At 36.6% G+C, this 27788-nt stretch overlaps 2 protein-coding genes across 7 annotated transcripts in view; one reads left to right on the top strand and one right to left on the bottom strand.

The window, feature by feature from the left end:
- Arhgef9 (Cdc42 guanine nucleotide exchange factor 9) overlaps positions 1–27788 on the bottom strand; it is a 542919-nt gene that overhangs the window by 321132 nt on the left and 193999 nt on the right. The window lies entirely within an intron of this gene.
- Positions 68–5795, top strand: LOC139703279 (syncytin-1-like). The gene is made up of 2 exons (XM_071606476.1): positions 68–303; positions 3317–5795. Exon 2 carries the CDS (start codon positions 3317–3319, stop codon positions 5060–5062), a length of 1746 nt encoding a protein of 581 aa, XP_071462577.1. The 5' UTR covers positions 68–303; the 3' UTR covers positions 5063–5795.

Genomic DNA, 27788 nt, shown 5'->3' with positions numbered 1-27788 from the left:
AGCTTCCCCATCCCCACCATATAAATACCCCTGTGTGAACAATAAAAGTTTGCAGCTTGATCAGAACTTTTGTCTTGCTGTCACCTTTCGTGTCTCTTGTCCCTTCATTCCTCCCCATCTAGGTTCGCTGCCCACGTTGATGTGTCCTGCCGGACGGGACATTTGGCGCCCAGTGTGGGGCTGGAGCCTTTGACTGAGGGGGAACGCCGTCCTCCGGGAAGACTTGGCCAAGCGGGAGCGCGCGATCGCCTCGGCAGACACAACCGAGAGACAGATCCAGGAGGAGAGAGAGGACGACGCAAGGTGAGTGACCCACCATGGGACAAGCAGTTTCGTCACATGAGTTGTTTTTGTCAGGCCTCAAGGAGGCCCTCAAGACACGGGGGGTCGTGTGTTAAGAAAAAGGACTTAAAATTATTCTTTTCATACATAGGAGAATTGTGTCCGTGGTTTCCCCTTGAAGGGACCATTGATGGTAAAAGATGGCTTAGAGTAGGAGACTGTTTAAAAGATTATTATGAATCCTTTGGCCCAGAAAATGTGCCTGTTCCCACCTTTTCTTACTAGAACCTAATTAATTAAAAAAAAAAAAGAGAGAGATTTTTTGGCCTTTATGTTCTAGAAGTTTGTGCTGGGAGAGTGAGAAAAAGGGAGAGAAAATGTGATGTTTACCTGGAGAGAAATAAGTTTCAATTTTCTGTTGTTTTTGTCAATGCTCAGAGAGTATGTACGGACCTTTTTACTGCATGATTGTCCTGTGGATCAAAATGGCTGTAACTCAGCCGCTGGGGACAAGAGACTTTAGCCGCTGCTGCTTGCTGCTCGCTATGGGGTCCTAACCCCTGCGGCCAGCAGTGCTTTTAACCCTTGAATTACTTGACCTAAATGCCAAACACAGACTAACTTGGGATCTGATGGTAATGCTGGCGTTTGCTGCTAAAAAACCTTTGGAGCACCCACGTGCCACAGAAAAAAGTGCAGGATGTACACGAGCTGCAACCGCAGGTCAGCAGAGACAGAACAAGCTGCTACCGCAGTAAGATCTTGGCCAGGTGGGGGAAAATGCAGACAAAATCAAACAAAATGCAATCGGCTAGGAAAACTTGGGGAACTTTTGCCCCGAAAATGGGCAGCGGACTCCATGTTGTTTGCATCACCATGGTAACCATGGGGCGCCTGGCCAGAAGAGCGGGCTTCCTGGTCCCACCTCCCACACTTTCGCGGGCTTCTGATTGGTTCTTCCACAGTCACTCAGACAGGACTTCTAGTTCCGCCTTCCAGCCACTAATCTGTACTACTGTGTTTCAGATTTCTAGCGGAGCTGTTCAGAGCCTGTATTTTTAAGAATGCCTACCTGTAAATGCTAACGAAAGATATCTTTTTCAGACAAAATTTAATTCCACAGGTTTCTATGTTGCAGCCCTAAATTTAAGTTAGTTCTGAGTTAAATAACCTGACTTTTCTCTATAGTTGTGTTACTAAATAATGTTCTATTGATGAGAGATCAAACATGCTTCTTTATATTTTACTTTTAATTTTGGAGGTTATGAGGATGCATTTGCTCGCCACAGGAACAAAGCCGGCAATGTTCCTGTGATGACCAAAAAATCCTTATTCTCATTCCTAACTATAAAAAATAAATATGTATACTCAACAAGGATTTTATTTCAGTTACATTAAGTGACGTCACATAGAAGAGTGCACTCCTAGTTAAAAATAAATTAAAATGGATCCAAATATTTTAAAACCACGTGGTTACATAAAATTAATACAATTATAAGTTATGTTCTTATTCTTAATATATATATTTTTAAGATATTTAGATAATCTATATTTGTTAATCTATAAAATAATTAGCACATGCCTAATTGATTAGTTAATATATATTTGCCTAATTGTTTTTCTTCAACAGAAAACCCATAATTTATGTTTTGTATTACATTTATCAGATACTCTGCCTTTTCAGTTACAGATATTTGAGATAAATGTGTTTACTATAAATTTGCTTTTAAGTGAAAATACAATCTTCAAGTTACTGTTCAAACTCATAAGATGATAATTATAATTATGTCTACAAAATATCTAAGGATTTTAACTATATTTTCATTGATATTTCTCATCAAAGTACAATAATTTGTTTATAGATTCTAAGGTTTTCAGAAATTGTTCCAAGTATAACAAAAAAAAAAAAATTTCTAAAAGAAAAGGATGCTTCAACAAAGAAAAAGCACACATGGATCCTAAAAAGAAAGAAATCATCTTTGGGTAAAACAAGGTCTTTATATTCATATTTCAATGATAAAAGTATTTTCCTAAGTAAAAAAGATTTTTATATTGTTATCTAAACGGATGATGTAAAAAGTTAGAAAGATTAAAAAAGAGATTTATATATACTACACTGACTATAATTAATTTAAGGGTATTTCAGGCTATTTTTCCTAGTTTAACTATACTAATGTGAGCTAAGATTTTGTCCATATTTTGACATGATAAGCACCTATTAAAATGTAAGTTTATTTCTTTAAAGAAAGATCCTTATTGCCTAATAATTCTTACTGTTTAAGACAAAGATTAATTTTGGTAAATAAATTCACATTGTTGATTAAACATTTAAGTATATTGAACTACTAACTTAAATCCGATTTTAACAATTGCCCTTAGAGACTAAAATTAATTGATTCTAAGACACTGTGATACTAATTTTTACATATTTTGTTTGTTAGATAATCATAAAATTAAAAAAAAAAAACCAAACACAACATTTTATCAAGATTAAGGTTCTCCAAATTAAAGTTATATGTTAATTTTAAACAATAAAGGTTACAAACTTAAAAAAAATTCATTGATATTATATAAGTTCTCTGACTAGATCTATTGTCCATAAAAAATACAGTAAGATTTATATACTGCTCCCTACACAGGAAATAACCTTAATCATATTTTTTAAAGACAATTAAGAGATACCTATTTAAAGGATAATATTCTAAAATACAGAGATTTTGGGATCGCCTTAACCATGCATTATTTGCCCTTAATTTTCTTACCCTAGACAGTGAAGGCCATTCGGCTGCAGACAGACACTGGCATCCCTCGTCCAATTCTGTTCGCCCACCTGTAATGTGGCGTGATCCCCTTACAAATAAATGGAAAGGCCCAGATCCTGTCCTCATCTGGGGACGAGGCTCAGCTTGTGTTTTGGACCAAGAGCAAGCAGCCCCAAGATGGTTACCAGAACGCCTGGTTAAACAGGTTAATGACTTACCTCAACCCAGGGACGGAGGCCCTCCCCCTGAGGACAAATTTTCCTCTTTTTCAGATGCAGCCAACAATCTGTGTGAGGATCCTGCTTAAGGCACTTCTGCTGAACAGGTTTGTATACGGAGGCCTTAGCCCTCCACCTTCCAACATCAGGGAGTACCTTTTTGGCCCCCCCTGCGAATGCAGGGGAGGATCTTGGACTCAGGCTCCCACTAGTTGGACCCAGACTGCTGACTGCTTGACTAAGGTGGCTTACCTCCGTGCTGAGGTTGACCATCAACTCGGAGGATTTCATCAGCCTGAATGGGTATGTATTAATAAGCCAAAGATTATTCCCCCCAGTACAAGTAAAGCTCTCCAAAATTGTTCTGCAACTTGTATGCATACCCAGGCGATGCATGTCTCTTGTTATGCGTCAGCCTCAATTTGTGTTAACAAGCAGGGAGAACAATTTTTTGAAGCCACCCTAACTAAAACTCATGCAGCAGAGGGGACCACTATTCATTATACCCCCCTCCTCTTTGATCGGGGAGGAGAAGGCATATATACCAAGTTACAGTCAGCTGGGTGCCAAGGCACTGTTGGTAAACCCTCCTGCTGGCCCATTAAGGCCCCTACAGGGGTCTCTGATGGTGGAGGACCCACTGATGCTGTCAAGCATCTTCAGATAATCAAACTTTTGAAACCCCAAATCCCTGAGCTCACATATCATCCCTTAATGCTGCCTAAATCCCAGCTCCCAGATTTAGATACCAATACATTAGATATTTTGGAAACTACCTTCTCCTTGCTTAATAATTCCAACCCCACCCTTGCTGGTGATTGCTGGCTTTGCATGACAACAGGGGCAATCATGCCTATGGCAGTTCCTATTAATTCTATCATAGACAATGATAATACATGCCAACCTGGATTTCCTTTTAAAATACAGCCTATAGGCACTTTTACATCATGTCTTTTAGGCGTGATGCAGAATAATACCTATGATATTGATGTTGGAGTTACTTCCTTTGGAAATTGCTCAACAGTAAAAAATTATTCCTCACCCACCCCATCTCTTTGTCCCCCCAATGGCACAGTTTTTATGTGTGGAGGAAACTCAGCCTTCCCCAGGCTTCCAGCGAATTGGACCAGTGGCTGTGTTCTTGCCTTATTACTCCCTGATATAACTATTGTCCCAGGAGATGAACCTCTACCCATTCCTAGCCTAGACACCTTAGTCAAAAGACACAGGCGGGCAATACAGGCCTTACCACTCCTTGCCAGCCTTGGAATAACAGCTGCTGTGGGCACAGGTACAGCTGGCTTAGGCACAGCTATACACTCTTACCGTCGCCTATCTCAACAACTTATAGATGATGTACAAACTCTATCAGGAACTATTAAAGATTTACAGGGCCAAATAGACTCCCTGGCAGAAGTGGTCCTTCAAAACAGACGAGGCTTAGATTTGCTGACAGCTAACCGGGGAGGTATTTGCTTGGCCTTAGGGGAAAGATGCTGCTTTTATGCCAATAAATCAGGCATAGTACGCACTAAAATTAAGCAGCTTCAAGAAGATCTAGAAAAGAGAAGAAGGGAACTATTTGAAAATCCCCTCTGGACTGGGCTTAATGGATTTTTACCCTACCTTCTTCCCTTATTAGGCCCTTTGTTGGGTTTGCTTTTAATGGTGTCCATAGGACCCTGCATTATAAACAGGCTGGCACAATTTATTAAAGAACAGATTAATATTTTGGCCTCTAAGCCCATACAGGTCCACTATCACCGTTTGGAGATGGAAGACCGCGCTGCCAACATTTGAAAGGATGTTCTACCCTTCTTTCAGGCTTATTTCTTAAGTTTACATCCCCACAGATCTCTCTTTCTTATATAAAAGTATAAGTAACAGCTCTGACCAACCATCTTCTGCCCTTGCCATAAGGGTTCGCTCCTCCATGGGCCCCTCCGCTTGGGGGAGGACGCACCCATGGAGTGAGGACGTTAGGCCATAATGACAGAGGGTGCAGGAAGGACTGCAGGAGGATGGATCCACGGATCCCAAAACCCAAGACCTCTGAGTGACACGCTCTGGTGCATGGCGGTTGGCATGCTCCCCCCTCAAAGCCGTCTCCTCCAAAAACATGCCAAGGCCACCACGAAATCTCCTAGTGAAGATGCTCGCTCAGATCAGGAGATATTCTAAGGCCTCCTAGAGGAACAGAGCCTCTATCACCCCCTAAAAACATGGCCGGTAAGGTATGGTCAAATATTTTATATAAGAAAGTGGGAAATGTCAGGGACTAGAAGGAAATTCTCCTTCAAAGATTAGCCTGACAGCCCCCTGGGAGACATCCTGCCTGGGAGGCATCCTGCAGCTACTTATCTCACCTGAGACATCCTGCGGCCACCTATCTTCCTGAAACCTATCTTCCTGAAACATCCTGCGGTTATCTCACCTTGTGCAGACATCCAGCAACTGCTGATAAGAGAGCTTCCCCATCCCCACCATATAAATACCCCTGTGTGAACAATAAAAGTTTGCAGCTTGATCAGAACTTTTGTCTTGCTGTCACCTTTCGTGTCTCTTGTCCCTTCATTCCTCCCCATCTAGGTTCGCTGCCCACGTTGATGTGTCCTGCCGGACGGGACAGGGAAGAAAAGATAATACTGTCTCCCTAATCTTGTTAGGGAGAGGGAGAGGGGAGAAGAGAGGGAAAAAAACACATTAAAACAACAACAACAACAAAAAAAAAACTTAGAGCACATGAGGGCTACATTCAGGAGGTGAAGGGACCACTGTTACAAGATGACAGAATATTATATAACAATGAAAATGAAAGAACTACAAATAGCAACTATAGATTCTTACACTTGAATGTGTACATGAATAATATGAGGATCTTTCTAAAATGCCAAATTCTGATTTAGTAAGTCTGGAATGGAGCCTGAGATTCTACATTTCTAACAAGTTATGAAATGATGCTGATGCAGATGATCTGGGGACCAAATTTTGGGTACAATGGGATTAGAGCATCTCTCAACAAAAGGGCAATATTCTCATCCCTTTATTACATCAATGTGCTCTGTATCCCTCTCAAGCCCTACTAGTCTATGGGATGCTCTTCCCAAGGTATTTCTCAGATCCCCACAAAGAGCTGCCTTAATAATCAAACACTTTCTTTCAAGTCAGACTTCTATTGTAAAATCCACTGGTAACTCCCTAAAAATAAATGAATCACTGAGAGTAGAACTTCAGGCATTTAGGAAAGAAATTTGGAGGCTAGGAACCTTCCTAACACCTAAAATTCCACACCACAGAGACAGCCACTGACTCCCCCACCACCACTACAATGCCTGCTTCTTCCATATCTTCTGCCCATTGCCTCCTCTTCTCACTGAGAAGAAGGATATTTCTTTCTCTGAAACACAGGTTCCCCAAGGCAACGCTTTGCCTCTTCTGTGGTGGACCCTGTTCCCTGTTCACTTCAGACAGGGCCACACATTTTCCAAGTCTAATCTGAGCATGCCCATTAACAACTAAAGAAAGAAGCATGGGTGCTGTAGAGTAGAATAATGAGCACCAGATTTGAGTTCCACAGAACAGGTTTTGAATGCTGACTTCACTAGCCATAAGCTAGGTGATCATGGCAAGTGATTTTGACTTTTTGGTTCAGCATTTCTTTAGTGAGCACCCATTGGGTAGCAAGCATGTTCAGGGGCTAAATATTGGGCCTATCAAGTAAGACAAGAACCCTCTCCTCACAGAGCTCACATTATAGAGGGGCAAAAAAGACAACATATATGCAACATATTGGGTGGTGGCAAGTGCTTTGAAAATTATGTGGAGTAAGAGGACAAAATGTCAGGGGTTGTTATCTGAGATATTAAGGGAAAATACCTCTGGCATGTGACATTGGAGCATTTCATAAAGGAGAAAAATAGCAAAGGGTCATTAACATATGAAAAATATTCTCAGCCTAATTAGTAATCAGGGAAATGCTAATCAAAGCAAGGAGACACTATTTTACATCTATCTGATTGACAAAATTAAAAAGACTGACAATACCAACTCAGTCAATATCTAGTGTAAATGAAGATACACAGAAAATTAATTCTCATACACTATTTGTGGGATTGCAAATTGGCACAGTCACACAGGGAAACCAATTGGCCTTGTCTAATACATTTAAATGTATGCTTATCTATAAATCCCCAATGTTGTGGATATTTACTGAAGAAGTTCCTGCATAAGTGCCCCAGGAGGCAGGCACAGGATTATTCAGAGCTACACTGTCAGTTTCAAACTGGAAACAACACAATTATTTCTCAACAGTATAACAGGTGTTTTACATCCACATAATAGATAAATACATAGCACTGGAAAAGAACAAACCTTTGCTACATGCACTCAACATGATTCTCAGAAACATAAAGTCTGAATGCACAAAATTCAACCATACACTCTTTAAGAATACGTGCCTAGGTGGTAATAACTGAAAAATAAGGTAATGATTTACACAAAATTCAAAGTAATAGTTACCTCAGTGGAAAAGACAAAAGAATGCAATCAGGGAGGGGAACATAGGGGGATTCTACAGTTTCCTTTAGTAATGTTCTATTTCTTAATCAGGATGGTGGGCTTGTGAATGTTCATTTAATTATTCTTTAAGCTGCACATAGGTTTTCTTAAATAATTTTTGCATGCATAAGATTTCACAATATTTTAAGAGTATATGCTCAAGTGGTAATCTGTGCTTCAAGACAATTGTTCTTGCATTTTGGACACAGAAGAAATCAAAGACCTTTTCTCTTTAGAAAAGGCTTGGATCACAATCACAAAATGTAATCGTTGAAAAATAACTAAAATTATCTAATCCAACCCCCCACCTTATAGTTGAATCTAATTCACAATATATTAGGTTGTATATATAAGTATTCCAATAAAACCTCTCTATAAGCTTGTAATAAAGTGTTATTACCCTTGTTTCTCTTATGGAAAAACTAAGATGCAGAGAGGGTAATTAAATTGTCCAAACATCACATAGCAAATGATAGAACGAGGATTTGAACTGACAGTTCTGAAGTTCCAAAACTATCTAGTGATGAAATAGCCTTTCTGAAACTATGAGAAAGTTCTATCAAAGTCTGTGGTGAGATGAAATTGAGATGGGTGGGGAGAGTTAGCAGAGACTATATAGGAACACTGAACTGACGTCTCTGAGGAAATATGGCAGAGTAGGTGTAGGTGGAACTAGGAGACAGAAAATCTGTATCCAAATCCTACTTCCTGGCTGTGTGATCATGAGCAAATTATGTCACATCTCAGAGCCTCAGTTTTCTATGCATTTAACAGTACTGACTTCCAGTCTCTAGTCCATCATATAAAGAACTCTGAAGTCATCAATCTTGCCCATACAACAAGAAAAAAAACTTTAAAAAAAATGAAATTCAACATTTTTTTTAGATCTGTCAGAACTGAAGTCACAGAACAAAACACTTCCCCCCAAATTGAAGAGATACAAAAGTGGATACACGGAGAATCACAACTTAAACATGAGCAGAAAGCTGAGAATAAAAAACTCCATGGGAACCAGTGTTGGGGTAAGAAAATCTAAACTGTAATTGACAAGATTTCTAGAGGTTCACACTTTTATGAGTTTTACCGTTAGGAACCCTACCAGGTTCACACATTGATGATTGGAGAAAAATCCTCACATACCAGGCAGGGAGGAGGGGAAAAGTAGCTATTTTGAAATGCATCCAGAACATTCTGTTCCTAACAAGGCCTAAAAGAAACTATTTTACTGAAGCCTAGCCAACTGGAGTTTGACAAGAGATAGACCTGGGGGAAATGTGCTACTCAATGTTAGCCTGCAAAAGGAAAATACTCCAGCCTCTGCTAGCTTTCCTGTTTCAGCTAAGGGGGAAAAAAGAAAACCAAACTGAGAAACAGTTTTGAAATCCATATCCCAGGGGAACCTATCATAAAAGGAAGTTGGAGTAGCTGCATTAATTTCAGACAAAGAAGACTTTAGAGCAAGGAAAATTAACATAGGTAAAGAGAGGACACTATGTAATTATAAAGAGGTGTATATTCCAAGAAGTTATAGCAATCTTTAATGTGTATGTGCCTAACACCTGAACATCAAAACATATCAAGCAAAAACTGATAGAACTGCAAGAATAACTAGATTAATCCACTATTATAATTGTAGATTTTAATAGTTCTCTATCAGTAATAGATATATCCAGTACAAAGGCCCCTGTTGAACTTAAGACCACCACCAATGAACTGGCTATAATTCACATTTTTTAAACATTTAATTTTTAGTTGTAGTTGGACACGATACCTTTATTTATTTATTTATTTTTATGTGGTGCTGAGGATCAAACCCAGGGCCTTGCACATGCTAGGCAAGTGCTTTACTGCTGAGCCACAACCCCAGCCCCCTAATTGACATTTATAGAGCATTCATCCAAAAGTAGCAACATACATATTCTTCTCAAGCTCACAGGGAACATTCACCAAGGCAGTCTATATTCTGAGCCATAAAACACACCTGTAAAATTTTTAAAGAATATAAATAATATAAACTATTCTCTCACTAGCCAATCCCTAAAAAACAAATACCAAATGTCTTCTTTGATATAATGAGAGCAACTAAGAACAGAGCAGGGAGGAAGAGCAGGAAGAAAAGATTAACATTAAACAGATACATGAGGTGGGATGGAAAGGGAGAGAAAAGGGAAATTGCATGGTAATGGAGGGAGACCCTCATTGTTATACAAAATTACATATAAGAGGTTGTGAGGGGAATGGGAAAATAAACAAGGAGAGAAATGAATTACAGTGGATGGGGTAGAGAGAGAAGATGGGAGGGGAGGGAGGGGGGATAGTAGAGGATAGGAAAGGTAGCAGAATACAACAGTTACTAATAGGGCATTATGTAAAAATGTGGATGTGTAACCGATGTGATTCTGCAATCTGTATTTGGGGTAAAATTGGGAGTTCATAACCAACTTGAATCTAATGTATGAAATATGATATGTCAATAGCTTTATAATGTTTTGAACAACCAATAAAAAAATAAATTAAAAAATAAATAAATAAACTATTTAGACCACAAATGAATTAAACTAGAAATAAATAAAAAAATTGACGGCTAGAATATCAACAAATACATGGATACTAAACAATAAACTTCCAGATAACACACAAGCCAAATAATAATTCTCAAGAAAAAGTTTAAAATTTTTCAAATTAAGTAGAAATGGAAATAGACCTAATCAAATTCTGTGAAATGAAGCTGAAGCCATGCTCAGAAGGAAATATATAATATTGAAGGAATGAATAAAATGGAAAAGAAGTTCAAAATCAATTACCTAAGTTTACACTTTACCAAATTAGAAGATGAAGAGCTAATTATGTATAAAGTAAGTGGGAAAAAATGAAAATTAGAACTGAAATTAGTAAAATTGAAATAGAAATCTAATAGAAAAAATTCAATAAAACCAAAGCTAGTTCTTCAAAAACATTAATAAGATTGATAAACCTCTAGCCAGGCTAACTAAAAAGAGAGAAGATGCATAAATAATAATATTGGAAATGATAAAGGGATTATAAATACAACTTCCATGGCATTAAAATGGTAATAAAAGAATATTATGTACAACTGTATGCCCATGTTTTAGTTTTAAATAAGATGAACCAATTCCTTAAAATATACAATCTACCAAAACTCACACAGGAGAAATAGATAATCTCAGGAGGCCTGCACCTACTAAAGAAATTGAATTACTAATTAATAATCCTCAAAAATAGGAACATCAGGCCCAGATGGGTTTGCTTGTGAATTTTATCAAATACTTCATGAAGAAAATAAGGAAATATTCTATAACTTCTTCCAAAAAATAGAAGTAGAGGGAATACTTCCTAACTCACAGCCAGTACTACTCTAATGCCAAAATTTAAAAAATGAGATACTACAAGACAGAAAAACAACAGACCAATCTTTCATGAAGATAGATGAGAAATCAGTGGAATGGCACATGCCTATTATCCCAGCTACTTGGGCGGCTGAGGCAAGAGGATCACAAATTTGAGGCCAGCCCAGGCAAATAAAATAAAATAGGGGCTGGTGACGTAGCTCAGTGATGGAATGCTTGCCTAGCATGTGCAAGGTTCTGGGTTCAACCCCCAATACAATAAAAAAGAGAGAAAGAAAAATCACAATTCATAAGCAAAACGTTACCATATCAAATCCAACAACTTAGAAAAAGAATTGTACATCAGATGAAATGGAAGTTATTCCAAGTATGTAAGCTGGATCAGTATGTAAAAATTAAATAATGTAGTCCATCATCTCAATAGGATAAAGAAAAATCACTTGATAATGGATGTAGAACAAGCATTTGACAAATCCAACACCCACTCATGATAAAAACTATCAGCAAACTAAAAATAGTGGGAACTTCTTCAAATGTATAAAATAAAATCTACCAAAAAAAGTATAGAAAATTTCACACTAATGATAAGAATCTAGACACTTCATCAGTAAGATCAGGGATAAGGCAAGATGTTCAAGTTCACCATCCCTATCTGAAATCATACTAGAAGTCCTAACTATGCAATAAAGGAAAAAAGGCAAACAGATTATGAAAAAATAAGCAAACTTGACTTTTTTCCACGCAATGTGATTGTCCAATGAATCTTTTGGAACTAATAATCCATTTTAGCAAGGTTACAGGATAAAAGGGTAATATACAAATGTCAGTTGTCAGCTTTTTGTTTGTTTGTTTGTTTTGCTTTTGCTTTTCTGATACCAAGTATTGACCCAGGAGCATATAAATAATTGAGCCACATCCCAGCCCCCTATTTTTTGGGGGGTACCAGTAATTCAACTCACCAGCATTCATCCACTGAACCACATCCCCAAATATATTTTGTATTTTATTTAGAGACAGGGTCTCACTGAGTTGATTAGCACTTTATTCTTGCTGAGGCTAGCTTTGAACTCAAAATCCTCCTGTCTCAGCCTCCTGAGCCACTGAGATTACAGGTGTAATCCCCAGCTCCCTCAGTTGCTTTCTTATATCATAAATAAACAAATGAAATTTAAAATAATACTATTTACATTAGCAACAAGAAAATGAAATATTTTGGAATAAATAGAAAAATAATGTTTTTAGATGTATATTAAGAAAACTATAAAAATGAGTCGTAGAAAAACAGAGAATCACATTAAAATATTATTTTAAAATTAAAAATTCAAGGACTGCTACTACTTTTCAGTTAATAAGATTGCAGAGGGTGTGGGAGACTTGAGTTTAAATTCTGGTTCAGCTTTTGTGATGCTAAGCATGTTATTTATCTTTTCAGAACTCTGGTTTCTTTGTATTGTAATATTATTAGACATATCATGAACAGAAATGAATAAAATGTGCCTTAGCATGAAACCTAGAACCAGAGCATGTGCTCAACATCCATGATCTTTGAAGCAAAAAATTCATGATAAAATGCCCAGCAATAGATAAGGTAAATAAATTCTATTGTATAACCTATCCATCAATAGAATACTTTTTAACTATTAAAAAGATGAAGCTTTTGGAAAAGATAAAACTATGGAGACCAAAACTAGATCAGCTATTATAGGGGAATTAGGGGAGGACTGTCCACAAAGGGGCAGATAAAGAAATTTCTGGTATGATAGAACTATATGTATCATGATTGTGGTAATAGTTATACTACTGTGTATAACTACTCATGAAAATGCATAAGAAAAAGTTATTTTTACTCTGTATAAATTGTAAAAGTTAATAAAAAATAATGACTTTAAAAAAATCACTTTATGTTTGGGTAACTGATGAGCTCCATGATACATTACTAAGAAAAATAAAATAAAGTGAAATCTATGTATAATACACAAACTTTGTGGAAGAGAGAATGCATCTTTGTGTGTATGTGTGCATATGTTTGCTTATATATACATAAAATATTTCTGGTAGATATACACATCAATTAAAAATAATTGCCTCCTATAAAGGAAACCAGAGGACTAGAGAAAAGAGAGACTTTTAGTCAATACACTTTTGCTGAAATTTAATCCTGGTGAATGTATTATCTATTAAAAGTAAATAGTTTAGGGGCTGGGGTTGTAGCTCAGTGGTAGAGCACTTGCCTCACACATGTGAGGCACTGGGTTCGATTCTCAGCACCACATTAAAAAAAATAAAATAAAGGGATTGTGTCCATTTACAACTAGAAATATATATATATATATATATATATTTATATATATAAACTTTAATTGCCTATTGTTAAGTAAAATAAGCCAATCAAAAAAGGCTACATACTGTGCTATTCCAACTACATGCTAATAGGAAAAGGCAAAACTATGAATACAGTAAAAAGATCAGAGATTGCCAGTAAAATTTTATATATATACGTGTGTGTGTGTGTGTGTGTGTGTGTGTGTGTGTGTGGCTTTTAAAAAAGTAAATAGTTTACATTGAAAATATAATCATTATTGAGGATTAGCTCAAGATGGCAAGCTAAATGCATACTCCATCTTGTACCCCATTATCCCAAATTCCTAAATATTTAAAAAATTTACAATGTTAGTTGAAAATAAGTAAACTTCTGTGTACCAGAAATCCTCAGAGATTTCCTAAGAAACAGCATGCATGATCATCTTGAAGGTCTAATTCACACAGCCAAAGTTAAGGTTAAGGATCTTTAGACAAAAGTTTAAAAGTTGAAGCAACTCTTAGGGAGCAGCCTAATGAACAGATCCAAGGAAGAGTCAGAAGCTCAAGATGTTTCTTGACTTTAGGGAATGAGTTGGCTCAAGGAAAGATGCCCTATCATTTGTGTTATTAAGTTTGAATCTGATGTGCTTCACTGCAACCAAATTCAAGAGGCGGAGTATGGCTGGGAACCAGAATTAGACTTGCCTAGAGGAGAAGTGCAAGTGGAGGGGAAAAAGCCCATTGCAGGTATTGGAAACGAAGTCAGCTAAGCAAGCAAAAGTCAGCACCTGAAGGAAAAAAAAATGTGTTAGGGAAGGGTCAGCATGGCAAGAGACAGAGGCACACTGGGTGCTGGGGAGTAGGTTTTAAATAATATCTAACATAGGGTAATATGGTAACAAATAAATGGGAAATTCAGAGGTGGATCTTACTTTGAAATCCAGAGAGGCATTAATTTTAAGGAATTCAAGCAGAATGAATCAGATCCAAGACTTGAATGGATTTCTGAGGCTGGAGTCTGTGAAGATGGGGTAGTAATAAGGGAGCTTCAGGAATGAGAGTCAGGTGGAGGGAGGAGTGGACAGATGGAAGGATGACAGATTTTAAAGGAAGGCCTTAGATTCTGGGGTCAACATCAAGGTCAAATAGCAGAGATGGGTGGCTATGGTTGAGATCCAGGCAGTGGGCTGTAACTATTTAAATTCTGCTTCCCCGCATCAGTAATGGGCCTAGATTTCCACCCAAAGTAGAATTAACATCTGGGGATTGAGGGCTTTCCTCATATAAGGAAGGCCTGGAAGTCCTAGTTTCTGCTCAATTTCTAATCTGGCCTCTCTCAATACCATCAAAAAGCCTATTTATCAAATGGAGTTCCAGCAGCTCTTGTGTCCATGATTCACAGATTAAGTCCATAAAGCCTGTATGTTTCTCTCAGTGAACAGGACTTACTTTTCCCCTACCATGCAGTGCTCAAAAACTATCTGATGGATGAATGAATGAACTAAAGGAAAAACACAAATCATTCATAAGCTAGCAACTCCAAGTTTGTTTTTAATTGTATTCCTTATATTTAGCTAGTTAATATATTTTCATGAATGTTAACTTTACTAACATAACTCAAAAGTTTGAAATATTAAAAAGAGTACAGTTGAAAGCCTACCTCCCACTCCCTCTCAGAGATAACCATGTTAGCTGTGAGTAGCTTTTCAGGAGGCTTTAAAATACAGACAAGCATCAATAAATGCATTTTGTTCCCACTCTTTTTACACAAATATTAAATTATACTTAATACTCTGTACTTGCCTTTTAAACTTAACTAAATATTTACAAGTACATTTTGGAAATATGAATTTTCCATCTCCTGTAAATCTGCTTAAAATCTTCTTGAGCTTAATTTTCCATTTTGGCGAGGTATTATGAGCTTCTAATGGTATCAGTGGACAAAGTGGATCCCAGGGGGTCCCAAAAGAAATTCAAAATGAGCCCAACATCTAAAAACACTGCCTTATGGGGAGGGGCACTGGGTCACTGGGCATTTCATTGTGACATTATTTATCAATACAGTTTTGTACCACTTAGATGTATTTCTATTTTTAAAAACTAAATTAAGATCAGAAGACAGGATATTATATAGAACAGTTCACCTGAAGGGAGGGGCTGATATACATTCAAAGAGAATCAAGGGAGCTAGCAAGTAAATGCATTGGGTGGGACTTGACTGAAACCTAGTTTAAGTAAACCAGCTATAAATAACATTTTGTGAGAAAGTGAGGACATTTGAATATAAATTGATTTAAAATTATAAAGAAGTATTGTTAATTTTTATAAATATGATTAATGATACCAGGGCTATACAGGATAACATTTTTGTTAAGATATGCATTTTGTTAGGAGTTAGTTCTAACTCTCTGCAGCACAGAAGGGTAATTATAGTTGACAATAAACTATTATATATTTTATGAATAACTAGTCTCCAAACATAAATAAATAATGAGACAGATATGATGGTTACCCTGATTTTACTAGTATACATTATATACATGTATTGAAATATCACACTATAGCCCATAAATATGTATGATTAATACATGTTAATTAAAGAGAAAAAATAAATTTAAAAAAGAGATACATTCTACAGCAATAGATATGAAATTTCATCCTGTTTATAATATATAATATACAAAATATATAAAAAGATGAATTAAATATAAACAAGAGTTCATTGCATTAAACTATGTAATTGTCATATGGATGTCCAGAGTTCTATTCTCTCTAATTTTTATAAGTTCATAAAAACCATTTTTTCATACTAGAGGTTTGAATTCAGGAGATACTTTACCACTGTGCTACATCCCCACCCCTTTTTGTTATTTATTTTTTAAATTCTGAGACAGGGTTTTGCTATGTTGCTGAGGACCTCGATGATGCTGATGGTGGCCTGGAACTTGCAATCCTCCTGTCTCAGTCCCCTGAGTCACTGGGTTTATAGGCATGTGTCCCCATGCCAAATAATATGTTCAAAAATATTTATAATAAAATTAAAATGATTAAAATATATAAATATATTTAAAATATATCAGTTTGATAAAAATCTGGCTGTGGGTTTACTAAATGAATTCCTGCTGTCCTTTTTTATTCTTCCAGTCCTTTTAGTTTGATTGTCATAAGCATTCATGCATGGGAAAGAATTATAAATCCACTTCTTCAGATAGATCCTTCCAACACTCAGAGTGCCTCAGCCTGAGCCTAGCAGGAACCCAAACCTGATTCTCCACCTTCTTCAGTACCTTCCAACAAGAAACCGAGGACTGCCAGTCTCACTGTGAACCAAGGAATGAACTCTGTGAGAACAAAATATTTGTCTGTTTTGTTGACTGTTATTGCCAGTTCCTAGAGCAATGCGGTGAAGTATGCATTCAATCAGTATGTGGTGAATGGATGAAGGAAAGGAAAGAGGCCCACCTCAAATGTACAGCCAGCACTTTAGGGAACATTGCATTTTAAGTCCATTTGGTCAAGAAAAAAGAGGTTGACAACAAGTGGAGCAGACCCTGGAAAGTACCTTTCAATAAAGTACCCCTAAAATCCAATCTATTTAAGGGGCTGAAGCCAAAATAGCTTTCAACATATTGTTTCTCATCTAGAATACTAGCAACACCTGTCCATTTCTCCTCAGCCAAGGGCTGGCAATATCTACCTCCAAACCTCCCCTTATGAATCTAGAAAGGCTTCTATCTTACTTTGTTGATTTCTTGAGTTCCCGGTTAGGGATGGAGGTGAACCACACAGCTGATTTAGCATTTGGAGGCATTCATAATACTAGGCAGACAGAAGTTGAGATATCTGAATTCTAATCTATACTTTGCCATCTAATCTTCTGTTGGACTTCCTAGCTAAACAGACACAACCGATCTAGCTTTGTTTCCTCAGAATCTGAAGTCGAAAAAAAAACAATATTTGGCCCTTCCTACTTCACAATAGAGTCAAAAAAAGAAAAGTCAATAGGCCTGGGTTGTGGCTTAGTGGCAGAACACTTGCCCCGCGCATGTGAGGCATTGGGTTTGATCCTCAGTGCCACATAAAAATAAATAAATAAAATAAAGGTATTGTGTCCATGTATAACTAAAAAAAAATAAAAAGAAAAGTCAATAAATATTTGTGGTGGATACTCTAAAATTATTTTATTATCTTTATTGTAGGATGATTTGCTTATGGTCCCCAAGAGGAAGTTAAGAGATTCCCTTCTCTTCCTTGAAATCTTCAAGTTTACTATTGTAAAATAAAGATGGCAGCACATCATCTCTGTCTTCAAGTAACTTTAACAGCTGTCCATGACCATTGCCTTTTGAATTCACAATAACAGGGTGTTCTCAGCTTTCCATGAAAAAAAAAATTCTAGTTTTCATTTTCCCAACTGTACAATGTAGAGGGCAAATGAGACCAAAGTCACCTTCTTTTTTAACTAGAGCATTTTAATTATACATAGTATTTGGGTTCATTTTGACAAAATTATACATTCAAGAAATTTGATTTCAATCACCATCTCCCCCTTTTCCTCCCAACCTCCCTTCTGTATTTTTCCACCTCTATGCAATTGATCTTCCTTTCACTGCTTTATTATATATTTTTGATTGGTACTCTCTACATATACATAAAGGTGAAATTCCCTTTGGTACATTTATATATGTATATAAAATTATATTATTAATTTCATTCCATATTTCTTCCCCTTTCCCTTCCTTCCCCGCTAAACCCACTTTTAGCACTGTCATCACACCAACCCTGAATCTAAAGACACAATTTTCTATTGTTTCTTTCTGACCTTCCACATCACCAAATTTTGCAAAATCTATAGGAGAAATATGTGTTGAAATCATCCCTTTCTATTTAACCCTACTACTATTGCTCTAATTGAGACATCCATCATCTTTCATTTAAACTATTATTACAAATGCTTCTTTTCTCCCTGTCTCATGTCTGAGCTCCAACCCACACCCCACACCTAATAAGCATCATTAACTCCATCATCAATATTACTTTTAAAAAACTGTTCATTTCTAATGTCTAGCAACTGTAGTTTTACAAAAAAAATGCATACATGTGCCTAACAAATACAATGAAGTTCCTTAAAAGATTACTTTTTTATGAAAATGGATCACATTATTTCATATTTCAAAATCCTTCCCTAATTCTCTAGATATGAAATCTAAATCACATAAATTGACAATCAATACTCTGTGTATCTTACCAAAATTGTAATAACAATATTACTATAGTTTGATCTTTTAGTATAAATCAAATGCAATTCCAAGCCCTTTTCAGACATTAACTCTTATAATCAATTTTAAAATCTTATATATGGTATGTGATATAAAGAAAATCCCAGAAATCAGATATGTTTTATAATTAAAAATCTTTCAGATTTTTAGAAGGTGAAAATGCCAATTCTTATGATACATCCCCAAGATGAGGCATAAACAGAGAAGTTAATATTTCTGTAGCAATATGTGCAAATATTCATATTAAATGAGATGCAGACTCTAAAATGTCTCATGTCAATTCAGATATTAACAACAAATTAATTTGGGGTTTTTAAAGATTTTTGGATTTGTGGTACTGTGGATCATATGTTCTGGAGTTTTCCCCATTTTATGAATGAAGAAACTGGAGCAAGGAAAGGCTCAGGAAATTGTTGGAATCTTCACAGCTAATAGATGACACAGCCAGGGTAAAAGTGAGGGCTGGTTCAATGTTAGTATTATTACACAATTTTGTGAGAGGCTGTCCTAGTCTCCCCCCCAACTCCCTCTGTTTATCTCCACTCCCAAATAAAGACTCCAGGTCCCATTCTCCTAATTACTTGGCTTTTGATCTGCCTTTCCCATAGTTGTTCAAATTATAATCTTCTTTAAAATGTAAATTTCCAGTGAGGGGGCAATCAATTTTACTTAACCTATGGGGTCCTCACAGTGCTTTACTCCTACATTTCTCCTAGCTTTCCTTCAAGTCTGTGAAAATATATATAACCCCACTCTCTAATATGCTTCAAGATCCTTGTGAAGGTAGTAACCATTTTGTAACTTAATTGGCTTGGCCCGAAGAAAGCACTCAGGGGCAAGAGTTAACTCAGTGAAGAGGAACCCATAGCCTGACCTCTTCAAGAGAAGAAAGAAAGAAATATAGGGAAGGAAAGAGGAAAGAGGAAAGAGGAGGTTATCAAGGGACAGAGACAGCAGAATTAGCATAATAAAGGAGCAGGATTATGGATTCCTCAGAGACAAAATGGAAAGAGGAGAACTGGAGTGAAGGAACACACAGAACAAAAACTGAGGCAGATCAGAACAGGCTTGGGGAAAAAGGTAGCCGAACAAGCCTGGGCTTTCTTGGAGGAGAGAAAAATAGGATAACCATGGATAAACTAAGGTGGGGAGGAAGCTCTTTGAGACTAAAATGGATAATTCATTCAAAATCTGAGGCAGTGTTGGGGAGGCTTCTCCTAGTCCCTTAACTGTCAGCATTTCAAAACAGCACACCACTGCCATCCAATGGATTTTCCTGGAACAGCAGACAGCAGGCTTGGCCACAGAGCCATAAATTCCATCCATTCAGACACTGAAAACTAGGATGTTAGGGAATTACGCTTCCATGGCAGAGTTTATGCTAACCCTTGGAAAGGTAATTTACCCCTTCTCCCTTGATATATTATTCATCAACTTTTGGCTTTGGCCAGCCACTCTAATATACCTTTCTTGTTTTTCAGACCTTTCTTCTTCTGTTCATGTTATACAGGCTACTTTGCCTGGCATGTTCTACTTGCCCAATCACTTCTATCCAAATTCTGTCTGTCCTGCTCTTGGCTGTTTCTAAATTGCAAAAGAAAAAGGATTAGAAGATATGAAATCTAGATTCTTCTCTAAGCTTGGTGATTAATTAGTTGTGTGGCCTAGAGTTAGCCACTCACATTTGGAGATGTAAAGCCTCCCACACAGAAGAACTGAAAATATCACAAGATACCATGTGCGAGAATACAGTATAAATTATAACAACTCTATAAGTATAGGATATATGAATGACACTATTTCTATAAAGTCTCTTGGTCTCTCTTAGGCCAGACAAATATGACCACTAAAAAATCATTTTGGCATAGAATCTATCATATATTTGACACATATTACACACTGGTTTGAGTTTTTAGTGGGATAAATATGACCTTTAGAGCCAGACATATGAAAGTTCAAATCTCTCTTTTGCCACATAATGAAAAAGTAATCTTGAGAAATTCATTTCACCTCTAATATGTAGGCTTATCATCAGTAAAATAATCATACATACTTCACAAAGAATGTCACCTCCCTCAAACTCACTTTGGGGCCCCTAAATAATCCACCTCAGGCATACATTTAGCCTGAAAGTAGTATGGACAGAGTATCTATATAGACTTCGATTGACACAAAGGATATCTGACACACTTTTAGTCCGTGGTTTGATGAATTCTAGGAACATTCCAGAGAGGGAGGAATTCAGAGTGGGCAGTGAGATTAAGAAGCCATATTTTAGCCCTGACCCTAGTGATCAGGGAGTTAACATAGTAACAACTATTTCAGCTGCACACCTCAACATGCCTGGATCTGAAAAAAAGGGTTAGTTCTAAGACTGCCTGGAACCTAAACTGGCCCTACTAGGGGAACACTGTGGTGAGCTGAAAAGGTCAATAGCCTAGCAGCCAACTCCCACTGGGGCACTGGAGAAAACGGAAAATGTTGTGTGATATGTAATGGTTCTTACACAACTAATATTCTCACAGTCTAATGAAAACCTTGTTCCCCCACCTTCAGACCACTACATCCCCTTGCATCCCCTGCATTACTTTTTTGGCCCCTAGAGTCATGTGTTCCCTTTTTACAGCATTGCTTTCAGTTTCATACCCTATTACTTCAGCAGAGGTTGAAGCACAGACTTGCCTCTATGGACATGAAAATTCTTACCTTTTGTGTAATGCTTTATACCTATTTCCACACACATTTAAAGAATGTCTTAATCATAACATGCCATAGCAGAAGACAGGAAAGAAACTAGCATGAGGTACAGATAAGGAAACAGAGGCCCAGAAAGATACAGCCATTTGTTAAAGGAAACATAGATGGAAAGTGAGAGCCAGGACAAAATTCTTACTCTTTATGTTTTTATCTGAATAGTCTAGTGCCTGCTTTGCTGGGAACCTCCATGTCAGATTGGTTAGAAGTATATACGTGATACAGAAAGACACTCCCCCAAATAAACTTTGTTTTTTGGGAGAGGGAGAGTACAACCTGTATCTGTACTCCCTCCATTTACTTCCTGGTCTCCTGCATTCCTAAGCTTATAACAGAGCTGAAAAAATAATCTTTAAATCCTGGAAAGTCAAAACTCAAAGACCTTTGAAGAGTTCTTGATCACTAGCCATCCCTCCAGAATAGCCCCACCCCAATGCCTTTCCTGAGGATTCACAGAACCTTTTGCCTAAGAGGACAAGATGTGCTTTTGAATGAGTTCTTTAAAATAACACAAACACCTCCATTCCTAGTAGGCTCACGGGTATAATGTATGCAAAGCTTAAAGAGAAAGATTAATAAAATTTCTACCAAAGAATTTTTTTTTCACACAGCAAACATGTAACCAAACCTTTTAAGATTAGAATGTTTTGTTATTCCTGATTTCAACTCCACCTCTCCAGACTCCAAATTGAAATGCCAAGGCAACACCACTAAAGTGATCTTGCCATGTCTGGAAAACTCCTGACCTAAGCTGAGAGTTAGGAATAAGTCTCAATACTGACCGGCCATATATCATCAAAACTTTTGAAAAGGAGCTTTAAGATTACCTCACCATCCTCCTATATTCCAACAGAATTCATTTTTATGGTGAAAAAAAAAATGAGACCCATAGAATGGAATGGTCCCGAAAACACAGCATATCTCCAAACATTATCCGCACATTTTCTCAAGAAAGCAACTGCACAGAAGGTTAGGGAAATTTTTGAGACTGGAGCACACTGTTAAAAATGCCTACAATAGCTGACCATGATGGCACTTGCATATAATCCCAGCAACTCAGGAGGCTGAAATAGAAGGACCACAAGTTCAAAACAGCCTCAGCAACTTACAGAGGCTCTAAGTAACTTAGAGAGACCTTGTCTCCAAATAAAAAATAGAAAGGGCTGGGGATGTGGCTCAGTGGTTAATGGCCCCTGGGTTCAATCCCTGATTTAAAAAAAAAAAAAACCTGCAATAAAAATATGTCAAATGAAGACATGACATCAACAAAATGGCAAACTAGGCAACTCCAAGTTCCCATTCATCCAAGAAAATATTGAAAAACAAGAAATGTCTGAATGAACTTTCATGGTATTCAGAAAACCAGTCAAAGACTTATAGCAGCTAAGCAAATTCTCACTCAAGGAAAACCTATCTTCAAAATGGTTTTTTAAAAAAGATTTAGCTGGGAATGGTGGCACACACCTATTATTATCCTATTGTCCCAGCTACTCAGGAAGCTGAGACCAGAGGATTACAAGTTTGAGACCAGCCTGGGCAATTTAGCAAGACTCTGTATCAATATAAAAGGAAAGGGGTTAAAATGTAGCTCAGAGGTAGGGTGCTTGCTTAGCATGTGTGAGGCCCAGGGTTCAATCCCCAGTAATGGGAAAAAAGTAGGTAGAAGAGTTTTGTGGCAAATTTTACTCTCACATGCAATAATCCCTCCAAGAACATCAACAGTTAGGGCTCTGCACAGGAAGTAGCCTGATTTCTGCTTTTCCCACTTTAACAAGAAATAACAGAGCTGACCTTACAAATTGTTGTGCAGTTCTATTATAAATGTCTGGGATATAGCTAAATAACTGATGCAAGGTACTCATCTACTTTGCAGAATTCAGAATTCAGGCAGGAAAGCAGTAAGCACTGCTTGTAAAAGCTACAAACACACAGATATCTGGGGCAAGATAATATAGGTGGAGACATCCATAGGCTATCTAAGACCCAGAAGAGAAGCTGGGAGGATAATCTTTGGGAAACTAGGAAATTCAAAAGAAGACTTCTATATGGGGGAAATTAGAAAATTATATTTGTGCCCAGACAATATGCATGCTAGGAAAAATCCTAAAATGATCTTAAGCTTTCACTTAGGACTGATCCTTACGTTCAGAGAAAGGCTAGCTAAGTGATGAAGGGTGTTCCAGAAGATGAACAATTTGTAAAGATTGGAAAAGTTAGTTGATTTCTATTTGCTTTGTTTCAGTTCCTAGTGTTAAAAGAAATCTGTCAATCAAAACACAAGCTGAACAAATCCTATAGGAGCAGAGACTTCATTAATCCCAACTAATAAGAGATATCATTGAAAAATAACTTGAAAGGGTCTCAAAACAAATGGACTGCTATAGCCTTCAAGAAAAAGAACAATAACAACAAAAACAAAAACCCTGGGCTAGGGTTATAGCTCGTGGTTGAATACTTGCCTTGCATGTGTGAGGCACTGGGTTTGATCCTCAGCACCACATAAAAAATAAATAAGACAAGGATATTATGTCTATCCACAATTAAAAAAATATTTTTAAAAAGCAGAAACCCTAGGGAAAGTGGAGAACTATCATATTATAATAGTCAAATGCCCAACTTTCAACAACAACAAAAAATACAAAGCATAAAAGAAATAGAAAAATATAATTCATTCAGAGAAATAAAATAAATTGACAGAAACTATCCCTGAGGAAAATCAGACATCACATTTAATAGACAAAGATATTAAAACAACTGCCCTGCCCAGTGGTGCACACTTGTAATCCCAGCAGCTCCAGAAGCTAAGACAGAAGGATCCCAAGTTCAAAGCCAGTCTCAGCAACTTAGTGAGGCCCTAAGCAACTTAGCAAGACCCTGTCTCTAAATAAAATATAAAAAGGTCTGGGGATGTGGCTCAGTGGTTAAGCACCCCTGGATTCAATCCCCAGCACTAAAAAAAAAAAAAAAACTGTACTAAATACAGAGCTAAGGGCAAATGTACAAAGAAATTAGGGAGATAATATGTGAGACTATTAAAAATTATAAAAAGAAATTAAACAGAACTTCTGGGACTGAAAAGTACAAAACATAAGTGAAAACTCCCCCACAGGTATTCATCAGCAGTTTAGAGCAAGAAGAAGAAAGAATAGGCAAAAATGAAAATAGGGGGCTGGAGTTGTGGCTCAGCGGTGAGCACTTACCTAGCATGTATGCGGCCCGGGTTCGATCCTCATCACCACATACAAACAAAGATGTTGTGTCCACCGAAAACTAAAAAATAAATATTAAAATTCTCTCTCTCTCTCTCTCTCTCTCTCTCTCTCTCCATTTTAAAAAAAAGAATCAGAAAAGAAAATCATATAATGATAAAAGGTCAATTCCTCAAGAAGATATAACAATTACAAACATATATGCACCAAATATCACAGCCCCAAAGTATATGAAGAAATCATTAACAGAACTGAAGGGTGATACTATAGTTCTATAATAAAAGAGACTTCAGGGCTGGGGCTGGGGCTCAGCAGTAGTGCACTTGCCTGGCATGTGAGAGGCACTGGGTTTGATTCTTAGCACCACATAAAAATAAATAAATAAATAAAATCAAGTTATTGTGTCCAACTACAACTAAAAAAAATCCTATTTTTAGTAATGGCTAGAACCACCAGACAAAAGATAAGTAATATAAATTGATAACTTGTATGACACTAGACCACAACTGAATGTAATATACATAGAGACCATGCCACATAACAACAGAATACATATTTTTCTCGGGTGCACATGTAGCATTCTCTAGAGTAAAGAATATAATAGTACACAAAACAAGTCTTTAAAAGTTTTAAAATATAGAAATCATATAAAATTATAATGTTTTATCACAACAGAATAAAACTAAAAAACTAAATACCAAGCAAGACTGGAAAATTCATACATATATGGTAATTACATAACACATTCTTAAACAATTAAAAGGTCAAACAAACCATCAAGGGAAATTAGTAAACATCTTTGAAACGCCTTTGAATGAAAATGAAAACACAACATACTAAAACTTATGGGATACAGTTAAAGAATGGATAAGAAGTAAATTTACAGTTGTAAAGGCATATATTTAAAAAGAAGAAAGATATAATAAATAATGAAATTTCACACCATAAGAAACTAGGGGCTGGGGATGTGGCTCAAGCAGTAGCATGCTCGCCTGGCATGCGTGTGGCCCGGGTTCGATCCTCAGCACCACATACAAACAAAGATGTTGTGTCTGCCGAAACTAAAAAATAAATATTAAAAATTCTCTCTCTTCTCTTTCTTTAAAAAAAAAAAGAAAAAAGAAACTAAAAAATGAAGAGCAAAATAACCCCAAAGCTACCAGAATCAAGAAGAAGAATAATAAATATTAGAACAGTGAAATAAAATATAGAATAGAGATACAATACAAAAATATACAAATTCAAAAGTTGGCTCACTAAAAATGATCAAATTTTACAAGTCTTTAAATATATTAAAAAAGAATATTTAAGTAAACAAAAAGCAGAAAGTGTGGGCATGATTACCCATTTTACAGAAATAAAAAGAATTGTAAACGAATAAAATGAACCACTGTGTGCCAATAAATCAGATAATCAAGGTGAACTGATTATGTTCCCACAGACCGATAAATTCAAGAAGAAACACAACATCTTTAAAGACTGATTACTACTAAGGAAATTCAAACAAAAACTAAAAACTACTCTTCCAAATGTGAACTTGACCAAGTGGCATTAAGAACAAACACTAATACTTCCCAAACTTTTTCAGAAAAATTTAAAGAGAAACACTTCTTAACTCTTTTTATGAGTCCAGAATTACTCTAATATCAAAGCAAGCTGAAGACACTGAAGAAAACCATACCTCAATATCCACTTACAAATAGTGATGAAAAAAAAATCATCAACAAGAAGCAGTACTTCCAAACACATCCTATGAGGCTGATATCACTCTGATTCCAAAACCAGGCAAAGACACATAGAAAAAAAGAAAACTTCAGACCAATATCTCTAATGAACATAGATGCAAAAATTCTCAATAAAATTCTGGCAAATCGAATACAAAAACATATCAAAAAGATAATGCACCATGATCAAGTGAGATTCATCCCAGGGATGCAAGATAGGTTCAACATATGGAAATCAATAAATGTAATTCATCACATCAACAGACTTAAAGATAAGAATCACATGATCATCTCAATAGACACAGAAAAAGCATTTCACAAAATACAACACCCCCCCTTTATGTTCAAAACACTAGAAAAATAGGGATAAGAGGAACATATCTCAACATCATAAAGGCTATATCTGCTAAGCCCCAGGCCAACATCATTCTAATTGGAGAAAAATTGAAGTCATTCACTCTATAAACTGGAAGAAGACAGGGATATCCTGTTTCACCACTTCTATTTAACCTAGTTCTTGAAGCACTGGCCAGAGCAGTTAGATGAGAAAAAATTAAAGTGATACACACAGGAAAAGAAGAACTCAAATTGGCACTATTTGCTATCTGATAATATGATTCTATACCTGGAAGACCCTAAAAGTTCCACCAGAAAACTTCTAGAACTAGTAAATGAATTCAGCAAAGTAGCAGGATACAAAATCAACACCCATAAATCAAAGGCATTTCTGTATATCAGTGACAACTCTTCAGAAAGGGAAATAAGGAAACCTACCCCATTTTTTCAATAGCCTCAAAAAATAATAAAATAAAATACTTGGGAATCAACTTATCGAAAGAGGTGAAAGATGTATATAATGAAAATTACAGAACCCTAAAGAAATAAATCAAAGAAGACCTTAGAAGATGGAAAGATCTACCTTGCTTTTGGATAGGCAGAATTGATATTATCAAAATGACCATACTTCCAAAAGCACTGTACAGATTTAATGAAATTCCAATCAAAATTCCAATGACATTCCTCATAGAAATAGAAAAAGCAATCATGAAATTTATCTGGAAAAATAAGAGACCCAGAATAGCTAAAGCAATCCTTAGTAGGAAGAGTGAAGCAGGTGGCATCACTAAACAGGCCCTAAACTATACTACAGAGCAATAGTAACAAAAGCAGCATAGTATTGACACCAAAACAGAGTGGTAGACCAATGATACAGAATAGAGGACACAGAGACTAACCCACAAATACTACAATTATCTTATATTAGACAAAGGTGCCAAAAACATGCATTGGAGAAAAGATAGCCTCTTTAGCATATGGTGCTAGAAAAACTGGAA

The sequence above is a fragment of the Marmota flaviventris genome, chromosome X, assembly GCF_047511675.1.
Source record: "Marmota flaviventris isolate mMarFla1 chromosome X, mMarFla1.hap1, whole genome shotgun sequence".
NCBI classification, from domain to species: domain Eukaryota; kingdom Metazoa; phylum Chordata; class Mammalia; order Rodentia; family Sciuridae; genus Marmota; species Marmota flaviventris.
This window is presented reverse-complemented; position numbering and strand designations above follow the sequence as displayed.

Excerpts from the sequence above, each read along its gene's own strand:
- LOC139703279 (XM_071606476.1), top strand. The coding sequence starts at position 3,317 with ATGCAGCCAACAATCTGTGTGAGGATCCTGCTTAAGGCACTTCTGCTG.